This window comes from Micromys minutus (assembly GCF_963924665.1).
Source record: "Micromys minutus genome assembly, chromosome: 32".
Taxonomy (NCBI): Eukaryota; Metazoa; Chordata; class Mammalia; order Rodentia; family Muridae; genus Micromys; species Micromys minutus.
Window position 1 is genome coordinate 7,545,846 of NC_137967.1, and position 20,141 is coordinate 7,565,986.

The 20,141-nt window shown below is 40.9% G+C and overlaps 2 protein-coding genes across 2 annotated transcripts in view; one reads left to right on the forward strand and one right to left on the reverse strand.

Moving 5' to 3' along the window:
- Positions 1-20,141, reverse strand: part of LOC308413593 (vomeronasal type-2 receptor 116-like) — a gene marked incomplete at both ends in the record, with an annotated part of 711,488 nt that overhangs the window by 661,734 nt on the left and 29,613 nt on the right. The gene's annotated exons all lie outside the window — the stretch shown is intronic.
- Positions 1,585-16,764, forward strand: LOC308413597 (uncharacterized protein). The gene is made up of 4 exons (XM_080908659.1): positions 1,585-1,685; positions 12,508-12,634; positions 12,830-12,890; positions 14,013-16,764. The coding sequence occupies exons 1-4, from the start codon at positions 1,683-1,685 to the stop codon at positions 15,484-15,486; spliced, it is 1,665 nt and encodes a 554-aa protein (XP_080764785.1). The 5' UTR covers positions 1,585-1,682; the 3' UTR covers positions 15,487-16,764.

Consider the following 20,141-nt stretch of genomic DNA (forward strand, 5'->3'; position numbering starts at 1 on the left):
CCAGAGGTCCTGAGTTCAATTTCCAGAAACCATATGGTGGCTGACAACCATCTGTCATGAGATCTGATGCCCTCTTCTGGTGTGTCTGAAGACAGTTATAGTGCACTTACATATAATATATAAATTTTTAAAAGATAACAATATTTAAAACTGGACTTTATTGCTTCTATGTCTATCCGTCCTTCTTATACTGTGCATTTATCAAATTTAGGCGTCCCATAAATAGTAACACATAAGGGCACATCAATGGAGGTAAGTCACAAAACAGGGAGACAACAGTAAGGACTAAATTGGTATCTCACGAAGGTGTCATTAGTCTGTAAGAACTTAACCGTCAGGAGAGTGTTTCGGGACCTCCTTGTATAATCCCTGGACTGCCGGGTATCCTTTGGAAATCTCTGTTTTTTTGGACTTCCTAGGCATTGGAACACAGGTGAAGTCACTAAGTGCTGGGTCCCTGAAGTTTCTGCCTCCCAGAGTCACCAGAGGGCATATCCAGAGCTCCATGAAAATAACTGAAGGGGCTGGATGAACTCCCAATTACACAGAAAATACTAAAACTGAAGAAGAAGACGAAAAAAAAAAAAAAAAAAAAAAAAAAAAGATAGGCGTCTCCCAGTTGCCCAAAAGGGGTGTACAAACCTATCAAGTTCTCTCAGTTAATCAGACAAGGGTTTAACAGAACCCAGAAACCAGCAGGAAGCTTGCTGCTTTTCTCCAAGTCTGCAGTTCATCTTGGGAGTCTGCAGAGGGAAAGCATTTCCCGAAGACCCTGGATCGGGTGGGTCAGCCCACCTTTCGATTATCCTGAATGAAAAGCAAATTTGGGCCAGTTATCTCCTTATGTGCCTCCATACATTATTCTTGAGTTTTACTGGAAAAACCAACTCAGCCTTTTCGGCCCAAATTTAAAGCAACCGTTAGTTAAATATTAAGTACTGACCAAGAGATGGACCTGGGTCAGAAATATCCACAGAATTTCCCAGCTGGAATGGCCCGTTATCAGGTGTTGCAGGGGTTTTTACAGACAATCAATTCAACCACAGAACTTTCCCACGAGGGCTTTTTACTTACAAGGAACTACAAATCCCAGCATGCCTCGAAGTTACCTGGTTCCTGAGCAGATGGTGCTTACCATTTGGGAATTACGACTGAAAGCTTGATTTACATCACATAACCACCTTCTTTTTCGGAGGCTGAAGAGGAGGTGCCTAATGAGTGAAGTAAAGGGAGTTCAAACAAGCTCCGGTATCCCCTACTTAGTGAGCGCAGGGTCACCGTTCACGAAGGGGAGGAGCAGGCGGATGAGCAGCCTGAGCTGAGGAGGTGGGTTCTTCTCAGTGCTGGATGGAAGACAGACTGTAGGCTATTGCAAGACAGGCCCAAGTGCTACCGAAATGCAAACCTCTGTGTATCTTGAAAAGGTCTGGTACAGTACTGGAAGACCGGACCAGGAATCACTATGCTCACTCTAACCCTTAGGGAGGCGCTCCTGTAACTCAAGACTCAATGGCCAATCAGGGCCGTTAAGTGGACCTGTCAGTCAGAATAGGGGGCGGGATCTTCCGGGTGCCTTACTGCAGCTTCAGCGCGGTAGTGTAGCTGGCTTGAAAAGTTGTTTTTCTCTGAGCGCTGCCACCCAGAACTGTGAGGGAAGCTCTGGCGAGCTCCTAATTCGCGACATGGTGAGTGCAGGGTCACTGCCTACAGTGGGAAGGAGCAAGTGTAGGACCCCCTTTCGGAGACCCCCACTGGAGTCTCAGGACACGGGGTTACCCAGTGAAACTGGAGAGACCTTCTTGCTGCAAAAGCATGAGGTAGTTTAATGAAGGAGTTCCGGGCACTACACATCTCACACAGGAGACAGAGACCACGAGGCTGGAAAGCTGGGGGATTCATAGGGAGGGGGTTGGGAGAGAGAGTTGGGGCTGGGAAAAAGTACAAAGTTTACAAAGTTTACCCAACACCCTTAGCCTAGGTGCAGTTAGGAAGTCCGGAGACTGGTGGGGCTGGTGCTTATTTAATTCTGGCTACTTGTGGTTAACATATAATTTACATTTAACTGAGGACTTTGTTGTAAAGGACCTCCTGGGCCAGCTTCTGCTTTGCTATCTTATCTTTAAGGTGAGTTAACCTAGACTCAGGGATGTTTTTAACAATGGGCTTAGCTGGGCATGCCTGGCCTTGTTTTACAATATTCTCAGTCCTAGAATTTAATTTCTTTTCACAAGCACGTGTGCATAGGGATCTGGTATGGTGGGGTGCCAGGGTCTGGGTGGTGAGCTGTGGCCAGAAGTGGCCGCCTGTTCCTTCCCTTTGTGTCCTGGTTAATCCCTGAACCCAGCAGTGGGCTCTGAAAAACTTCACTATGAGGGTTGCATCTGCTCAGAGCATCTTGCACAGAGACTTGTGTGTAGATACACCCTTAGCAGGATGTCAGTTTAGGAGAGGCCTCATTTCTCTTCTAAAAGTTACTAACCCCCCTGTCATTTAACCTTTAGGTGTAAGACCGATTTGCAGTTAATTTTGGAGAGGCTGTAAAAGGCATCTCATATTGGGTAGCCCTCCAGAATTAAACTGTGGGGTAGAAGAGTAGGGTTTCTGATGTTAAGGATTTACCATTGCTCAGGAGATAGTTAGCAACAACAAGTAGAACTTAGCTGAGGGAGGAACGCCTCCTAAACACCCCACAAATAAGCCATATGTCAGCCAGACCTGTTAGAGGTTAGGATGCTAGGATACATATATTTGTTCAGTAGGACTGTCCAGAAAGTTTGCTCACATCACAAGAAAGGAGACTGCTCTGACCTACAACCAGCCCTTAGGCCGTTCCTCATATCACAGAACCAGCCTCTACCACCTGCTCAAGGGTGCATTATAGTCTCACAACCAACATTAAAGCCTGATAAAGTGCTAGTTTTCTTTGTGAGAAAAGCATAGTTCTGTCACATCGGCAAGAGAACACTTCGGAAGGACAAACGTGTCCAGGAGAGGCTTCTTCAGGCAAGGCTTTCTGTGAGGACCTGGTAAAGAGAATGACATGGCTCTCTCTCAAACTCAGGGACACGCTTGGCTGAGCCAGGCAGGCACTGATACATTGAGACTAAGATGGGGGTCCCTTTCCTTTCCTTTATTATTATTGTTCATTACTTTACCCATTTACATCTCAATTGTTCCCCTTCCCAACTCCTCACCATCCCATTCCCCTCCTCTTTTCCTCTAAGATGGTGCTCACCCACCCACCCACTTCCACCTCACCCCTCTAGCATCCCCCTTCCCTGCAGAAACAAGTCTTCAGAGGACCAAGCTCCTCCCTGGCTCTCCTGTCAGACAAGGCAGTCCTCTACTACGCAGGAGTTGTTGGCCCACTATGTGTGTTCTTCAGTTGGTGGTTCAATCCCTGGAAACTCTGGAGGGTCTTTAGTTGATGTTGTCCTTTACATTTTTTTTCCTTTCTTTTCTTATTTTTTTTTACAATCCATATTTTATTCCCCTCCTGGCCCACCCTCCAATACTCCCACATCACATACCTCCTCTCCTTACCACCCTCACCCCCCATGAGCTCCTCCCTACCCCACACACCCAGCCAGACTTCTAAACTACCTGGAGCCTCCAGTCTCTGGAGGGTTAGGGATGATTCAATGGCGTTGTTTTCTGCTTCAGTGGTTTATGTTCCAGAATGAAACACACACACACACACACACACACACACACACACACACACAGCTTTTAACCTTTAATATGCATCAATCATCATAATAGTTGGGCGTCTGGTAGCCCCAGTGCTGCTAGAATCTACACCCACTGATAATTCTGATTTACTCCTTATTAATTTCTGTGATCCAGTTTGGCTGCTCTATACTCAGTTGAGCAGGTCTCTGGTCTCCTTACATGGTAGCACTCCTCTTTCCTCTTCACTGTGGTCCCATGACCAGGACAACTAAACCCTGCCTCTTCCTCTTCTCCCTAGCTGGGATCTTTATAAATCAGAATTAACTGGGGGCAGTTCTGAGAAGGTACATCCAGACCCTTCAGTACAGACAGTTTTGGGGGACACAATCAGCATTAGAATACAAACAGCTACACTGCTCTTTCTTTCCAAAAAATTCTCTGGGTAGCTCATTTCCTGCAGAAAACTGGGCCAGTCATTTACTCAAGGTTTCCTTTAGATTATCATATGAACCACCATCCTGGATCACAGCCATTGATTCTTAAGAGACTTCAAGCATACCTTTTTTTTCTAACATTGCAAAAGAATTTAGATGTCTATCTGCCTTTGCTAAGGACTGAGGATTTGCTAGTTGGTTGGGACCCTGCCCTGAAAGAACCATTTCTACCACACTTGAACCTAACCTTCCTCTGTCATAGGGTTACCTTGAACTCGGGAATCTTTCTGCCTTTGTATCTTTCTGACAAGCTGGCTCATAGTGTAGCTGCCTTTGTTCCTTTAGATTCATGAAGTCCCTTATAATTCATATTGCATCCTTGTGTTTTGCGTAGTAGAGAAATTATACATATTTTGAACTCAGGAATTCAGAGCTCCATCTCATAGCCTTAAGGGCTATGGTAAAGGTCCCACCATTTATCATTTTGAAAAGATATAGCCATACCCTCAGCTTCTGCTATTCCTAATTCTCATGGAGACATTACCCTTAAGAGGGAGGGCACTCCTTGGAGGAATGTGAAAATATGCACATCAGTATACAAACAACTCTTATGCACATGGTACCCATTGATACTTTTGGAGGCTCTCACTAGGGCCCTGTCACAGGAGCGGGAACCACTTCACTCTGTCCCTACCTGGGCCACACCTGGATGGGCATCTCCTGGCAGATCACACCAGGGCCCATTTCCTGGAGCATGAACCATGTCACTCTGACCCCACCACAGCCATGCCAGGCATGGCGTAGGCTCCGCTGAGTTCTTTTCATGTTATGTCCTCATGATCTCTCCAGTAGTCGTACTGGTCTAGCTGGCACTTCAAGGACTATGGTGAACAGATATGAACAGTGGAGAGCCTCCTCTTGTTCCTCTTTTGAGTGGAATTATTTTGAGTTGTTTTATTATCACCATGTTTGTTGTTTCCCATATGTTTGGATATGCTGTGTATTTATTTTCTTTGAATGTTATAAGGTCTTTGGTTTCCTTATTTTGGTCTTGAACTATTTTTCATTCAGAAGATTACTGTTCAGTTTCCATGAGTTTTTAACCTTTCTGTTGTTGACGATGTGCAGCTTTGATTCATGGAGGTCTGATAGGATGCAGGAATTATTTCATATCTTTTGTATTTGTTGAGGTTTTACTGTGTTCAAGTGTGTTAATCAGATTTTGAGGAAACTCCAAATTCTTTTGTGTTTTGGTTGAATGTTGTGTAAATATCAGTTGGGTTCATTGGGTTTTAATACCAGTTATCTGGAGCATTTCTCTGTTTAGTTCTGTCTATAGGGCCTGTCTGTTGTTGAGCATGAGATATTGAAGCCTACCACTATCAGTGCTTTAAGGTACAGATGTGTTTCTTTTACAGTGTGAATGCTCTTACATTTGGGGCTTAGATGCTGTTTTTAATTGTCATCTTGTTAAACTTTTTTTTATGGCTGTGTGGTTTTTTTTCCCCATCACTTTTGATTACTTTTTTGGTGTATATTAATTTTGATAAATATTAAGATAGCTACACCAGCATGACTCTTAGACCCATTTCCTTGGAATAGCCTTTCCTAAGCATTCACCTAGAGGTATCGTCTATCCTTGAAATTCAGCTGTGCTTCTTGTATGCAATAGAACAATGAATTCTGTTTCAGCATCCTTTCTTTTAGTCTGTGTCATTTTATTGATGATATTGAGAGATATCTCTGCTGCTGCTGGTGGTGGTAGGGTGTGTATACAGCTTACTGATAATGTAAGATTATTTGTTTTTTTGTCTTTTTAATTATGTAGTTAATTTCCTCTGCCTGGGTTTTTTGTTCTACACATTGTATAGGGCTGTGTTTGTTGTTGCTTAGTTTTTTTTTCTTTGTTTTGTTTCTGTTGCAGCAAAACAAACTATTTAAGTGTATAACACAAGTATATTGTTTCTATAAAAAATCCTCTGGTTGAATTAGTTTTTAAACATTTGCATTTGCTCACAGAGGTGCTGACTTATGTGCACTTATGATGTATGGGGAACAAAATTGTTTGTAAGTGATCCTAACACACAGCCTTTTCTTTATCATAAGACAACATACTTTTAGGAGGCAAGAAACTGTTTCTCCTAATAATGAACCATTTTATGTTGGTGTTAAATCTCTCCCATTGGAATAGCCCTCCACTCCCAATCCATTTTCTGTTACCAGTGAGGGGAGGAAGGTGAGCGCACAGTATGAGTGATTTGTTTGATGTTTGATTTTGACTCTACTCTTGTTCATTTCAGAACCTCAGTCATCTGAGGGAGCCTCAACTGAGGATGCACTCCCATCAGAATGGTTGGTTCCTATGTCTCTGAGAGATTGTGTTACTTGATGACTGATATGTGAAGGCTCGTCCACTGAGAGTGGCAAAATCTCTGAGCAAGTAGGGCTGGCCTGGATAAGAAAGCTAGCTGATCATAAGCCAAGCTGGGGAACAAGCCAGTGAACAATGTTCTTCTATAGATTTTAACCTTCATTATCTAGCTTGGATTGTTAACCTAAGCTCCCAAAATGATGGACTATGATCCAAATAAAACCCATTTTGTTACTTCAGATGGTTTTGGTTAATCACAGCAACAAATAACAAAATCAGAAGTTACCTCAGAATAAAAGGCTGGGAAAAAAAAGTCTTAAAGTCTTTCAAGCAAATGGTGCTAAGAAAAAAGTGGGAGTTGGCATCCTAATATCCAGAAAAATAGACTTTCATCCAAGTTACCATGTGAGATGGGACAAGACACTTTATATTCATCAAAGGAAAAATCCTCCATGAGAAAGTTTCAATTATGAACACATATGCTGCAAATGCAAAGGTATCCGCAGTCATAAAAGAAATATTCCTGCAGCTTTAAACACACATTGAACCTAATGCATTAATCATGGGAGACTTCAACACCCCATTTTTACCAATGGACAGGTCATCGAAACACTAACTAAAAAGACAGAATGAAACTAATAGAGTTTACTAATCAAATGGATTGAACAGATATACACCTTCTTAGCACCTCAAGGTACCTTCTGCAAAATGAACATGGAATCGGTAAAATAATAAGCCTTACTAAATACAAGAAGATTAAAACAGTCCCATGCTTCCTGTCAGATCACCATGGACTATGGATAGTCAATGACAATAGCAACAGAAACAACAGGAAACCCACATACCCATGGAAACTGAACAACTTCTACTCAATGATAACTTGGACAGGAAAGAAATAAATTGAAGTCTTTCTAGAATTCAATGAAAAGGAATCCAAAAATAGACAATGGAAAATATAAAGCATCTTCAATAAATGGTGCAGGTCCAACTGACAGTTGGTATGTAGAAAACTGAAACTAGATCTATATTTGTCACCTTGAACAAACCTCAAATACAAATGGATTAAAGACCTCAACGTAAAAGCATATACACTGAATCTAAAAAAAGGGAAAGTGGTAAAGAGCCCACTCATTGGCATGGGGCTGGGAAGGGAGTGTGCAGTGTTTGTAAATAAACTCCAATGGCTCAGGCTCTTTAGTGCTATTCATGGTTGTCAACTTGACTAGATATCTGGGATGAACCTGAGAACTGGGAGGCTCACCTGTGATCCTGATCTTGAGGCTGGGAGATACAAGTTTCTGACTTGGATCTTGGCATGGAGACCTTGAGGCATAGTAGGTATGAATCCCAGAACACTAAGGCAAAGAGATCTATGACTTCAAGGTCATCTGGGGCACACCTTCTGCTGGAGGACTTTGGACACTGGAAGAAGACTCACTTCTCTCTTTGTCTGCTTAAGTTGTGAACTGAATGACTGCTAGATAATTGGACTTCCATTCACAACTGCTGCTGACCATTGTTGGGGAGTTGGATTGCAGACAGTTAAGTCATCAACAAATTCTCTTACTAAATAGAGACTACTCATAAGTTCTGTGACTCTAGAAAACTCATTAATACATGCTCTAAGATCAAGAACTAATAATTGAGACCTCAAGAAACTAAAAGCTTCTCTAATAAGGCAAAGGACATAGTCAATAGGACAAATCAGCAATCTTCAGATTGGGAAAAAAAACCTTTACTAACTACATTCTACAGAGGGCTAATATCCAAAATATATAAAAACTCAAGAATCTAACCTCCGAAAAACCTAACAACCCAATCAAAAAATGGGGTATAGAGCCAAACAGACTTTTACTCACAACAGAGTAATCTCGAATGGCCACGAAGCAATTTAAAGAAATGTTCAAAGTCCTTAGTCATCAAGGACATGCAAATCAAAATGACCCTGAGATTCTACCTCACTACAATCTAAGTGCTTAAGATCAACAAAGTAGGTGACAGTACCTGTTGGTGAAGATGTGGAGAAAGAGGAACACATCTCTTGCTGGCGGCTTTAGAAACTGGCACAACCACTCTGGAATTCAAACTGGAGGTTCCTCGGGAAATTAAATAGATTTACCTGATGACCCAGATATACTGTTCTTGGGCATACAATGAAAAATGCCCTACCATGTAACAGGGTCATATGTTCTACTATGTTCATAGTGGCCTTAGTTGTGAGAGCCAGAGGCTGGAAACCTTCCAGATGTCCCCATGATAGAAGAATGGATACAGAAAGTGAGGTTCATTTACACAATGGAATACTATTCATCTATTAAAAATGAGGACATCATTCATGAGTTGAAGGCAAATGGATGTGACCAGAAAGTATCATGGGAACTCAACCAACAGAATATGTATGGTATATTAGCTAAAAATATTACACAATACCAAGAATACAAGCCACAGAACTCCAGCAGGTAAACAAGCCAAAAGGCCTAAGGGAGAATGCCTCAATTCCATTTGGGAGGGAGAAGAAAGCAATCATGGTGTTGGTGGAGGGAGGGGGGTCGAAGGAGGCAGCCACCTGGATGGGGGGGCATGATTAGGTATTGGGGGGAGTAAGGGAAAACAGGGGTAAAGCCCTGAGGGTAAGCAGAATGAACGAAAATATGCAACCTTGGGAGGTGGGAGGTTGGAGTTCCTCTAGAACTTACCAGAGACCTTGGAGGGGAGAGACTTTCAGGACTCAAAGGGAGGGACCTTAGATGAAGTGCCCAACAGTGGGGAGGGGGAACCTGTAGAGTCCACCTCCAGAGGAAAGACAGGAGAAAGATAAGTGGAGGGATGGGTTTACCATCCTACACTAAAACCTCCAAGTCAGAATTGTTCCTCTCTGAAAGAACTGTAGGGACAAAAATGGAGATGAGACAGAGGGAAAGGAGGCCCAGTGGCCGGCTCAAATTAGGACACATCTCAAGGGGAGGCTCCTAGGCTTTACACTATTACTGGTGTGCTTATAGACAGGAGCCTAGCATGGCTGCCCTCCAAGAGGCCCAATAAGAAACTGTCTGAGACAGAGGCAGGTACTTGCACTGAAACAGTGGGCTGAAGTTGGGGACCCCTATGATTGAATTAGGGAAAGACTGGAAGAAGTTGAGGGGTGTGACTTCATAAGAAGACCAGCAGTGTCAACAAGCCTGGACCCCTGAGATCTCTCAAACACTGAGCCACCAACCAGGCAGCATACACCAGCTGATAAGAACCATCACCCCCCCGCCTTACACACACACACACACACATACAGCAGAGGAATGCCTGGTCTGTCTCAGTGAGAGATGATGCACCTAACCCAGGAGAGACTTGTGACCCCAGGGAATGTGGATGCTTAGTGGGGTGGCGTGGGAGGATATGGGGTAATGTGGAGGGTGGAGGTGGGGACATTCTCTGAGACAGTGAGGAGGAAGAAGGAATGAGGAACTGTTGGAGGGTAGGCTTGGAGTGGGATAATGACTGTAAAAATGGTTAAAGATAAATACGATGATGATGATGATGTCATTTCGTTGAAGAAACCCTGATACTGTTGGTTGGTTATTTCTTGTCACTCTCTCTGTACTACAGTGAAGAAAAACACTAAGTCGTGCAGAAATGAATGCAAACGGCGGGCTGGAGAGAAAAAGAAGGCTAGGTAGTTTCAGATGACAGGCATGTACTGAAACAGATGATTATCATCACTAAAGAGAAGGCCCTTTTTATACTGGACGTCTTTGCAGGTACCTCCTGCTAAGCCTTCTGTTCTGGAAGGAGTAAGCAAAGTGATTCCTAGTCACCAGAAAGAACTTTATATTACAAAACCTGCTGCTACTCTGGTCCAAGCATGGCATAGCCACTCCCAAGTTAGAACTCTAATGTGGTGATATCACCCATGTTTCTGCAAGCAAGAAAAACAGAGAATTTATTGTCATGGATCTTTTTTCCTATGTGGTTCCAGTTCAACACTCTGGCAGTCATCTGTTTTACAGAGTCAGAGTCCCAGTGAGTAAACTGAGAGTTCATTGCAGGAAGCTGTGAGGATAAAGCCTGAGTTGAATTTTGAGACCACAGATGTTGAGATTCCTAAGGTATGAGAACTCTAACATGGAGAGATTATTATAGGGAATGAAAGATGTATGAGAAGTCACAGGGGTAGGGCCTGCCATGCCAGTTTATCTGAGAGATACAGGATTTGGTGTTTACCCTGCTTAGTTTCTTTCCTAGTCTAATCTCCCCTTGCTATTTATATATTCCTATCTATTGGAATGAGAAGGGGTATTCTGAGCCATTTTATGTTAGAAAGATGTGTCTTGATTTTTAATTTTACAAGATGTGACAATCGAGATTTGTCTTGAGCATCAGAAAAGATAGGTTGTAGACTGCTGTGATCACTGATGTTAGACTAATTTCATTTTCATCATAGGATGAAGATAAGCCTATAGTGTCCAAAGTCAGAATGTAGTTGATTGAACTACAAAGTTGCTAGACAGGATGATGTCTCTGAACACTCGTCTCTCCTTTGTGGGTTTCTCTGGGGACTTCATGGAAGCTTTTGTAGAAGGCATCTTTCTAGATTCCTTATTGTGTTTGGCTTTTGAGAGTCCATTGACTCAACCCATTTCCTGTACTTTGTGTCTTCTGTGTTGCTGTTGGATCTGATGAGTCAGGTCCTGCCTCTTGCACTGTAGCCTTTACCATTATAGCCTCTATCCATAATTCATCTAACATGCAGCAGAGAGCTATGTTGCTAGACTGATGTTTTTATGCTTTTACTTTTGCCGTTTTTGTCTTTGAAGATAAAGATCCTGTGTGCAGCCCTGGCTGCCCTTGAAGTAGCTATGTAGACCAGGCAGGCCTCACATTGAGAGATCCATTTGCCTCTGCCTCTGAGGACTGGGATCAGATGGGAACCAACATGCCTGGCAGTTTTTCTTTTTATATTATCAGCTGATGGATGGTCCTGGAATGTGGGTTTTTGTACACATCCAGAATAGCTGTTACTGACCTTCACCCACATCTCGAATGTTGAAATTTGGCAGAGGATGTTCTATTTCTCGGGATAGTATGCATTTGTAACAGTACTACCTAAGCCTATTGAGTCAGCAGATTGTAGTTTTGTAAATAGTCTTTCGACCTGTTTTCTTTTCGATGAGTACGAGTATTCTGCCTGTGTGCATGAATGTGCTCTCATGTATGACAGGTCCTCAGAGCAGTCAGAAACTGGCCTCAGAAGACCTGAACAGATGATGGTTGTGAGTCCAAATGTAAGCGCTGGCAATTGAGTCGGTTATTAGCATGACCAGGAAGAGCTGTTCACTGGAGGGCAATCTCTTCTGCCTTAAGTTTCTTATTTATGACCAACATTTTCATTGCTTATGTTGTCATCTGTCCATGTCCTTTTAGTAAGATTTTATCTAGGTTACAGTTCAAATGGGGGCAGTTTGGGTTTCTGGGAGATGAATTTAGAACTGGAGTGCAGGTACAATTTCTTGGAGAACTTCAGTTAAAAAAAAAAAAACTTCTGAGTTCTTTCTGTTATTTTTATTTGATTGATGTTTGTGTGGGAGACCTCTGGCTGTCCTAGAACTTTTTGCATAGACCAGCTTTGCATCCAGCTCAGTGGACTGTCCCTAACACTGCTTCCTGTGAGCTGGGATGAAAGGCATAAGCCAGTACATCTAGCTTGATCATCATTTTTTGTACCTTGTAATAGTTCATACAATTTCTCTGATGCCAATTTGTGTGAGAGTACTTAACATCTCTTTGCTTTTCTCTATGTGTATTAATTGACATTTTTCTTGCAAGGCAATATCCTATTCAAAGAGCTCAGAAACCACAGACGTAAACCTCATATTTTAGTTTCCTTCTAAAATGGTTCATTGATTACATTAGAACTTCTGCATCAGGAAATATGTGAGGGAAGCATGAGAGTTATGTAAATATATTGCCAGTGATATATACAGTTACAGTGTTGTCACCCTCATGCTTTTGACTTTACACACGTGTGGGATATTTTAGAATGGGATGACCTATGATGATGTGCATGTCAACTTCACTGGAGAAGAGTGGGCATTGCTAGATCCTTCCCAGAAGAGGCTCTACAAGGATGTGATGCTGGAAACCTACAGGAACCTCACAGCTATAGGTAAGACATTGGGTTTTCTTTGGCATTTTAAAATATCGGGAGAACTGTTTCTTTGTTATCGATGATCTTTTGTAATTTGAATTGAGTGTGAGGAGGAATACGGTGAATAAACCAAGTCTGGTTCTAAAGTTCAATGAAGAGAGCAACTTCAATTTTCCCTAATTTCCAATAATATATTTTGTTACTCTTTTTTAGGTTACAGTTGGGAAGACTGTAATATTGAAGAACATTTTCAACATTCTAGAAGACATGAAAGGTAATTTTCAGGTGTAGGCTGATAGGAATATGCTTAAGAACATTTTAAAGAAAAACAACAGTATTAAAAAAACCCTGATTTTAATTGTATCAATGATTATTAAAATTTCAAAAAACCATATACTGCAATGACAGGTATTTGATTTGTGTTTGCAAGTCATTCCACTAAGAAAGAAGACAAGGAAACAGTATCTTAACAGATATCACCATTTGAATCAGCCCCTTAGTGCTACCTTGTAGAACTGCCAATCTGTTTAATCTCGTACAACTTAGATATTGCAAAAGGTCTACACGTTAAACAGGTGCTAAGTATATGTCCAAAACCTCTAATAAGCAACTATTCCATAATAAAGCTGGTGTTACTTATGTACTTAGAGTCCTGTTAAGTTTTGTGGACAGTTTATGAGAATCAAGAAGGTTGCTGTGGAGAAACCTTAATCTCTGTTCCACATGTCTGGGAAGAACAAAAACTCAAATAATGTAAACACAGTGTGGAAACCTTTCATTTGTTATTCTTCTTTCAACAGGCGTATGTCACAGTGGGTCCAAACAATGTAAGTACAGGGATATTTAAAGAAGCAGTGGACCTCTCTTCCAGGAGACTTAGAAGACATATATTAGTCCCCACTTTGAACAGATTTTCTGAATGTGGTAAAAGTTTACAGTGAGTTTGTTTTCAAGTTTAACTTCATTGGAAATGCAACCATACACTCACTGCAAAATCCCTATGCGTGTGAGGAATATGGAAATTCCTCTGTTTATCCTGGTTCACTTTGCATATACAGTATGACTCATACTATAGGAAAATTTATTAATGCGATTGGTGTAGTAAAGCTTTGAGTTCTTCCAGTTCTCTTCAAATATGAAAAAAAAATCTCATGTTGAAAGAGGATGTTACAAATGTGAATCATGTAAAAATGTTCTTACCATCGCAGATATCTTCAAAGACAAAACCAACCCATAATGAAATTGAACACCATAAATGTAGACAAAGTGTTAAAACCTTAAGATATGATTCCTCTTTATCATTAGAACAAATGATAAAACTCATTCATAGCAATGAAAAGGTTCATCAGTGTAATGAATGTGATAAAGCTTTCACATATTTCAATTATTTTTGCAGGCATGAAAGAAGTCATACTGGAGGAAAACCTTCTGTATATACTCCATGTAGTAAAATGTTTGCATATCACAATCATTCTCCAAAACATGACAGAATTCACCCTGGAGAGAAACCCAATGAAGATATTCAACATGGTAAAGCCTCCGCAAATCACAGTCACCTTCAAAGGCATGAAAGACTTCCTACTGGAGAGAAGCCTTATGAATGTAATCAGTGTGGTAAAGCCTTTGCACATAGTAGCTACCTTCGAAAGCATAAAAGAACTCATAGTGGAGAGAAACCCCATGAATGCAATCTATGTGGTAAAGCCTTTGCAAGTCACAGTAATCTCCAGATACATAAAAGAACACATACTGGAGAGAAGCCCTACAAATGCAATCAGTGTGATAAAGCCTACTCACAAGGAAGTTCCCTACAAATACATAAAAGAACACATACTAGAGAGAAACCCTATGAGTGTAATCAGTGTGGTAAAGCCTTTGCATCTCAGAGTCGTCTCCAGATACATAAAAGAACACATACTGGAGAGAAGCCTTACAAATGCAATCAGTGTGATAAAGCCTTCTCACAAGGCAGTTCCCTACAAGTACATAAAAGAACACATACTAGAGAGAAACCCTATGAGTGTAATCAGTGTGGTAAAGCCTATGCTCGTCACAGTAATCTCCAAATACATAAAAGAACACATACTGGAGAAAGGCTCTATGAATGTAATCAATGTGGTAAAGCCTTTGCTCGTCACGATAATCTCCAAATACATAAAAAGACACATACTGCAGAGAAACTCTATGAATGTAATCAATGTAATGAAGCCTTTGCTCGTCCCAATAATCTCCGAATACATAAAAAGACACACACTGCAGAGAAACCCTATGAATGTAGTCAATGTGGCAAAGCCTTTACATGTCACAGTCATCTCCAAATACATAAGAGAACACATACTGGAGAGAAACCATACAAATGTGATCACTGTGATAAAGCCTTCTCACAACAAGGTCATCTCAGAATACATGAAAGAACACATACTGGAGAGAAACCTTACAGGTGTAATCAGTGTGATAAAGCCTATATATGTCACAGAAATCTCCGAATACATAAAAGAACACATACTGGAGAAAGGCCCTATGAATGTAATCAATGTGGTAAAGCCTTTGCTCGTCATGATACTCTCCTAATACATAAAAAGACACACACTGCAGAGAAACCCTATGAATGTAATCAATGTGGCAAAGCCTTTACTTGGCACAGGAATCTCCAAAGACATAAGAGAACACATACAGGGGAGAAACCGTACAAATGTGATCAGTGTGATAAAGCCTTCTCACAACAAGGAAATCTCAGAATACATGAAAGAATTCATACTGGAGAGAAACCTTACAGATGTAATCAGTGTGATAAAGCCTATATATGTAATAGCAATCTCCGAATACATAAAAGAACACATACTGCTGAGAAACCCTACAAAAGTAATTAATGTGGTAAAGCTTTTTCACAACACAGTTATGAAACCCTATGAATAAGCAATGTGGTAAAGCCTTTTTATGTAGTCTTAGAAATTAAGAGCAAATTCATACTGCAGAGAAACTCTGAATATAGTCAGTGTGGTAATGTTTGGCACTTAATGGCACCGATATACAGAAGTAAAACCTTTGGTGTTATCTGTTAAAAGCTTTGCACATTAATATAGTTTTGAGTGTTGAAACAAAAATCACACTGAAGGGACTCTGACTGTAAAGGATTTGGTAAGATATTTAGCCAATACATGTGCATTCATTGCAGAAGATTATGCAGGGGAACAGCATATTCAAGCATTATTTGGTCCCTTTGTAATATACCCTAGTGACCTGAGAGAAATATAAGATTGATTACATCAGATGTCTAAGGCCTTGGTGCTCTAAAGAAGTTTCAGAGTCCAAATCTCTACAAAATGATGAAGAGTGAAAAGAAAGATCAGGAGAGACTGACATGTCCTAAAAGTGGCTGACCACTTGGCCAGTGCCACAAGACAGATTATCTCAAATATGGTGAAAAGACAGCAGTGGCAGCCCACTAGGAAATTTATGCCTTGCTGGAGTTTATGTCTCCCATAAGGAGTGAAAAGGAATTTGCAGGCTTGAAGACTGGCTTGTCTGAAGAGGATGGTATTCTGCTTCTCTGAAGCCTGTGTAATTTTCTTCGGGGGAAGCCAGGAGATCCCGAGACTTAAACAGAAGACTCTCTAAGACTGGAGCTGTGAGAGGTATGGATGAAGAATGAGGGGGAGAGCTTTGGATAGAGAAGCCAGAGGATCAAAAGACTAGAGGGCAATCAATGCTCATGGTATCCCTGCGGACAAGCTCCTACTGTGCTCTCTGCATCCACTCAGCTGTGGTGGGTCAGCCTCCAGGTCTCCCACTCTTATTCTTGGCAGTCACAGTGTAGCTGTGCTCCTTCCCCAGCAGTCCCCACTATTCATTAATCCCTGTATCCTGCTTCCTTGGGAAAAGTAAAGATTCTAAAGAGACATATCTCCCTCCCTTTGGCTAACACATAGGGAAACAATGGACCGCATGAAATTCAAATATCCTGGGTAATCACATCTCTGGGTAAGACTGAGTCCTCCAGAGAATGTCTCTACTGAAGAAGCATTTGCACATGTGGGGCAATGTTTACAGGATGGCTGGAAAATTTTTATACTGTTTTGATGGATTAAGTGCTTTACATATATCTTTATTCTTCTATCTAAATATGTTCTTACCCCAAGGATTGAACAGTTTGCTACCATGTTTGTCCGTGTTCCAATTTAGGCACCGTAATAAATACCATGTTTCTAATTTTCATGATAAATTTGCTTTTTCCCACTCTTTTCTATTTTCATTTTCTCATTATTATTTTAAAGTATAGTTTCACCATGAATTTCAGAGATATTTGCTCACCTTGCCTGTAGAGGGCCTGTATTATAATTGAGTATTTCAAAGCCAGCTAATTAGGTTCTCTTGGTTGTGTTATAGTTGATAAGTGGCTGAGCCTGGATCCTTAGCATAGCCAGGAAGATACAGGCAATATTCTGGGGCACAGAAGGCTCCCATAAAATACAGTCCTTCTGCCTTAAACTCAGCTATCTCCAAACTATACAAATATTGTTTTTCTTTATCATTGTTATGACTGTGATAAACTCTTATGACTCATGAAGGGCCTGGGAGAAGAGTTCTGCCCTTATTCTAAAGATGGGAAAACTCAAACTCACAGAGATAACTTGTTTTTCAACTGCAGATACATGTAACTGCTCATCTTACTGATCTCATAATTCTAATGACTCATTGGGATGAAGCCACTGAAGACAAGCACAGCACTGTAATCACAATGCTTAGAAAGTGGAGGCAGAAATGTCAGGATTTCAGTGTCATCCAAGTAGAGAGTGGTCAATGGGGCATGGAGTGAGGTCCATAAAATTCCATCCAAAGTGTATAATTATGCAAGTTTGGATCAATTGGCAGTTTGTATTTCCTATAATACTGAAATCCATATGTTTCCATTTTCATCCCACTGTCTTCTCTAAGATGATGTATCTTTCACTGACTGTGGCTTAGGGGATGAGAGTCAAGTTATAAAGATGCAAGATGTGTTTGCAGCATACAGTCTAAAACTCAAGAGCAGCTTAACAGGGGTTGTACTGGGCTCAGCTTCCCAAGTGGCTGCCTGAGCAACTGTTTCTAATTGCAAATTTAGTTTTGCCTTGGTAAAACTCCTTGAAAGTAGCATTTAGAGTGACTGAAAAGTGTTGTATTTTTTATTTTAGGCTAAATTTTAATGTTATATTCTAAGACAAGTTAAATTTAGTTATAACAAATATACACTTCTTATAAAGATTGTTCAGGCTTTTGGAGAAAACAGTGCCCTTTTTTGTAGTACATAATCTAACAGAATGTTTACCAATGAGATTTTGGTCATAGGGGACAAGGTAGACAATCTCACCAAGATGCCAAGCCTTCAGTTTCTGGAGGAAGAGAGGAGTTCAACCTTCTTAAAAAAGACTGACGCCCAGCTAGTTCACTCCACTTACTTTCTTCAAACATTATTCAAGGTCAGTTTGGGCTGGGAAATGTTCCAGCTTTCAAAGCCATCTTGCCCTGGCTGGCCATGAGAGTAGATGACGAACACAAATCTCAGTCTCTTTTGACCAAGGCTAGCCCTTATCAAAAGCAAGAACTCCAGGCTTGACAGGAGTGTCTTGGCGGTCAAGGTTGGTGTAGCGGCAAGTTCTCATGTAGCACCAAGGGCAGATTCTCTAAACTGATGACATTTCTTCAAGGCTCAAACAGACTCAAAACAATTTCTCAGCCTCAGCGGATCAACGTAAGTATAGCAAAGGCTTTGCTGACACATAAACGCTTTAGTGTAAACTTCACTTAATACAGACATAAAGACTTCACTATACATACCAGGACTGTGAACATTTCATGCTTACTTGCTGACTAGCAGTTATGGTTTGAATAAGTTTGGCCCATATAGACTCATGTGATTAAATGCTTGCCCCACAGGGAGTATAACACTACAAGGAGGTGTGTCCTTCTTGGAATAATTGTGGCTTGGAGAAGGTATCACTGAAAGACTGGGCTTTCAAGTCCAATGATCAAGTTCTATCTAGTGTGAAAGAGAACTTACAGCTCAATACATGCAAAAGCCAGTCTCTTTCCACACCAAGTCTGGCTACATGTCTTGCTGAACATCTGAAACTGTAAGCCAGCCCAATTTAAATGTTTTTCTTTATAAGAGTTGCCTTGGTCATGGTGTCTCTTCACAGCAATAGAACCTTAACTAAGACACTAGCCATTGGACCACTGACAAAACAATAAAATGGAATAGAGAAAAAATGGTTAATAATAGAAGTATTATTAGTTTATTGAAACAAAATGAGGCCCTTGGAGCATAGAATTTGGATAGTTGATATAACCAGTCAAATAAAATGCCAATTCTAACAAGTTTCTAACATAAAACATACAGAGAATCTTACAAAATACCAAGTGGATAGGACCAGAAAAGAAAAAATCTCACCATATAATAATCAAAACAAAAATGTACAAAATAAAGACATGATATTAAAAGCAACAATGAAAAGGGCTAAGTAACATATAAAACAGTCCTATCAGAATTACACCAGACATCTCAACAGAGACTCTAAATGCCAAGGAGATCCTGGAAAGATGTCATTTAGAACATAAAAAAACACAAATGACAACTCGGGCTACTGTGCCCAGCAAAACTCTGAATCACCATAGATAGAGAGAAACCAAGATAGAGCAAAAGTTCAGAATACCCTGATACACCCACAGACTATGACGCTTAACAAGAAAGAAGGCCCAACTGTGGATACTTCAGTTCCACTTAGAAGGGGGAACAAAATACTCATGAGAGGCAGAGGGAGGGAGGGAGGGAGTTAGGTGGGGGAGGGGAGGGAGGAAAGAAAAACAGACAAGTATGGGGTGGGGGGGGGGGACAAGAACAAAGCTAAGAAGGCCAGGAAAATGAATAGAGATGTGCAACAATGTGGGGTTGGAGGAATGGGGTAAGTTCCAGACACTAGGGAAGCCATTAAACATTAGAGAAATCTCAGAAAATAGGACATTAAAAAATAGATGGTAGCTTGGGCAAGCATGTGATTCAAGAGACCCGTTTGTACAACTAGGAGTTGTAATTTAAAAATATAATAAAATAATTCTTTTAAGAATTGGACTCCTTTCTTTTTATCATGCTCTCTTTCTTCATGTTGTTCTATCTCATTCTTTCTTTCCTTCCTACCTGTATTATTTTAATTCTGTTTTCTTTTTTGTTTTCTTGTTTGCTTGTTTGTTTGTTCAAGGAAAATCTTCAAAAACCTGGCTGTCTTGGAACTCACTATGTAAAAAGGGTTGGCCTACACTACCAGGAAAAATTAGGTAAGCCCTCACATCTCCCAATATCCTGTCTACTAAGTCTTCCTAAAATACACCAACAGAAGTAAGTTTTAGCCTGCCACAGTGCTCTGTTTTCTTGCCAACAACTCTACCTATATTCCCAGAGGTATTTTGGGATCGGGGATCACCACATAACTTAAGTCCAGGGTAGGAAGGCAGAAAAATCAGAGCAATGCGGCATCACTGAAACCAGCTG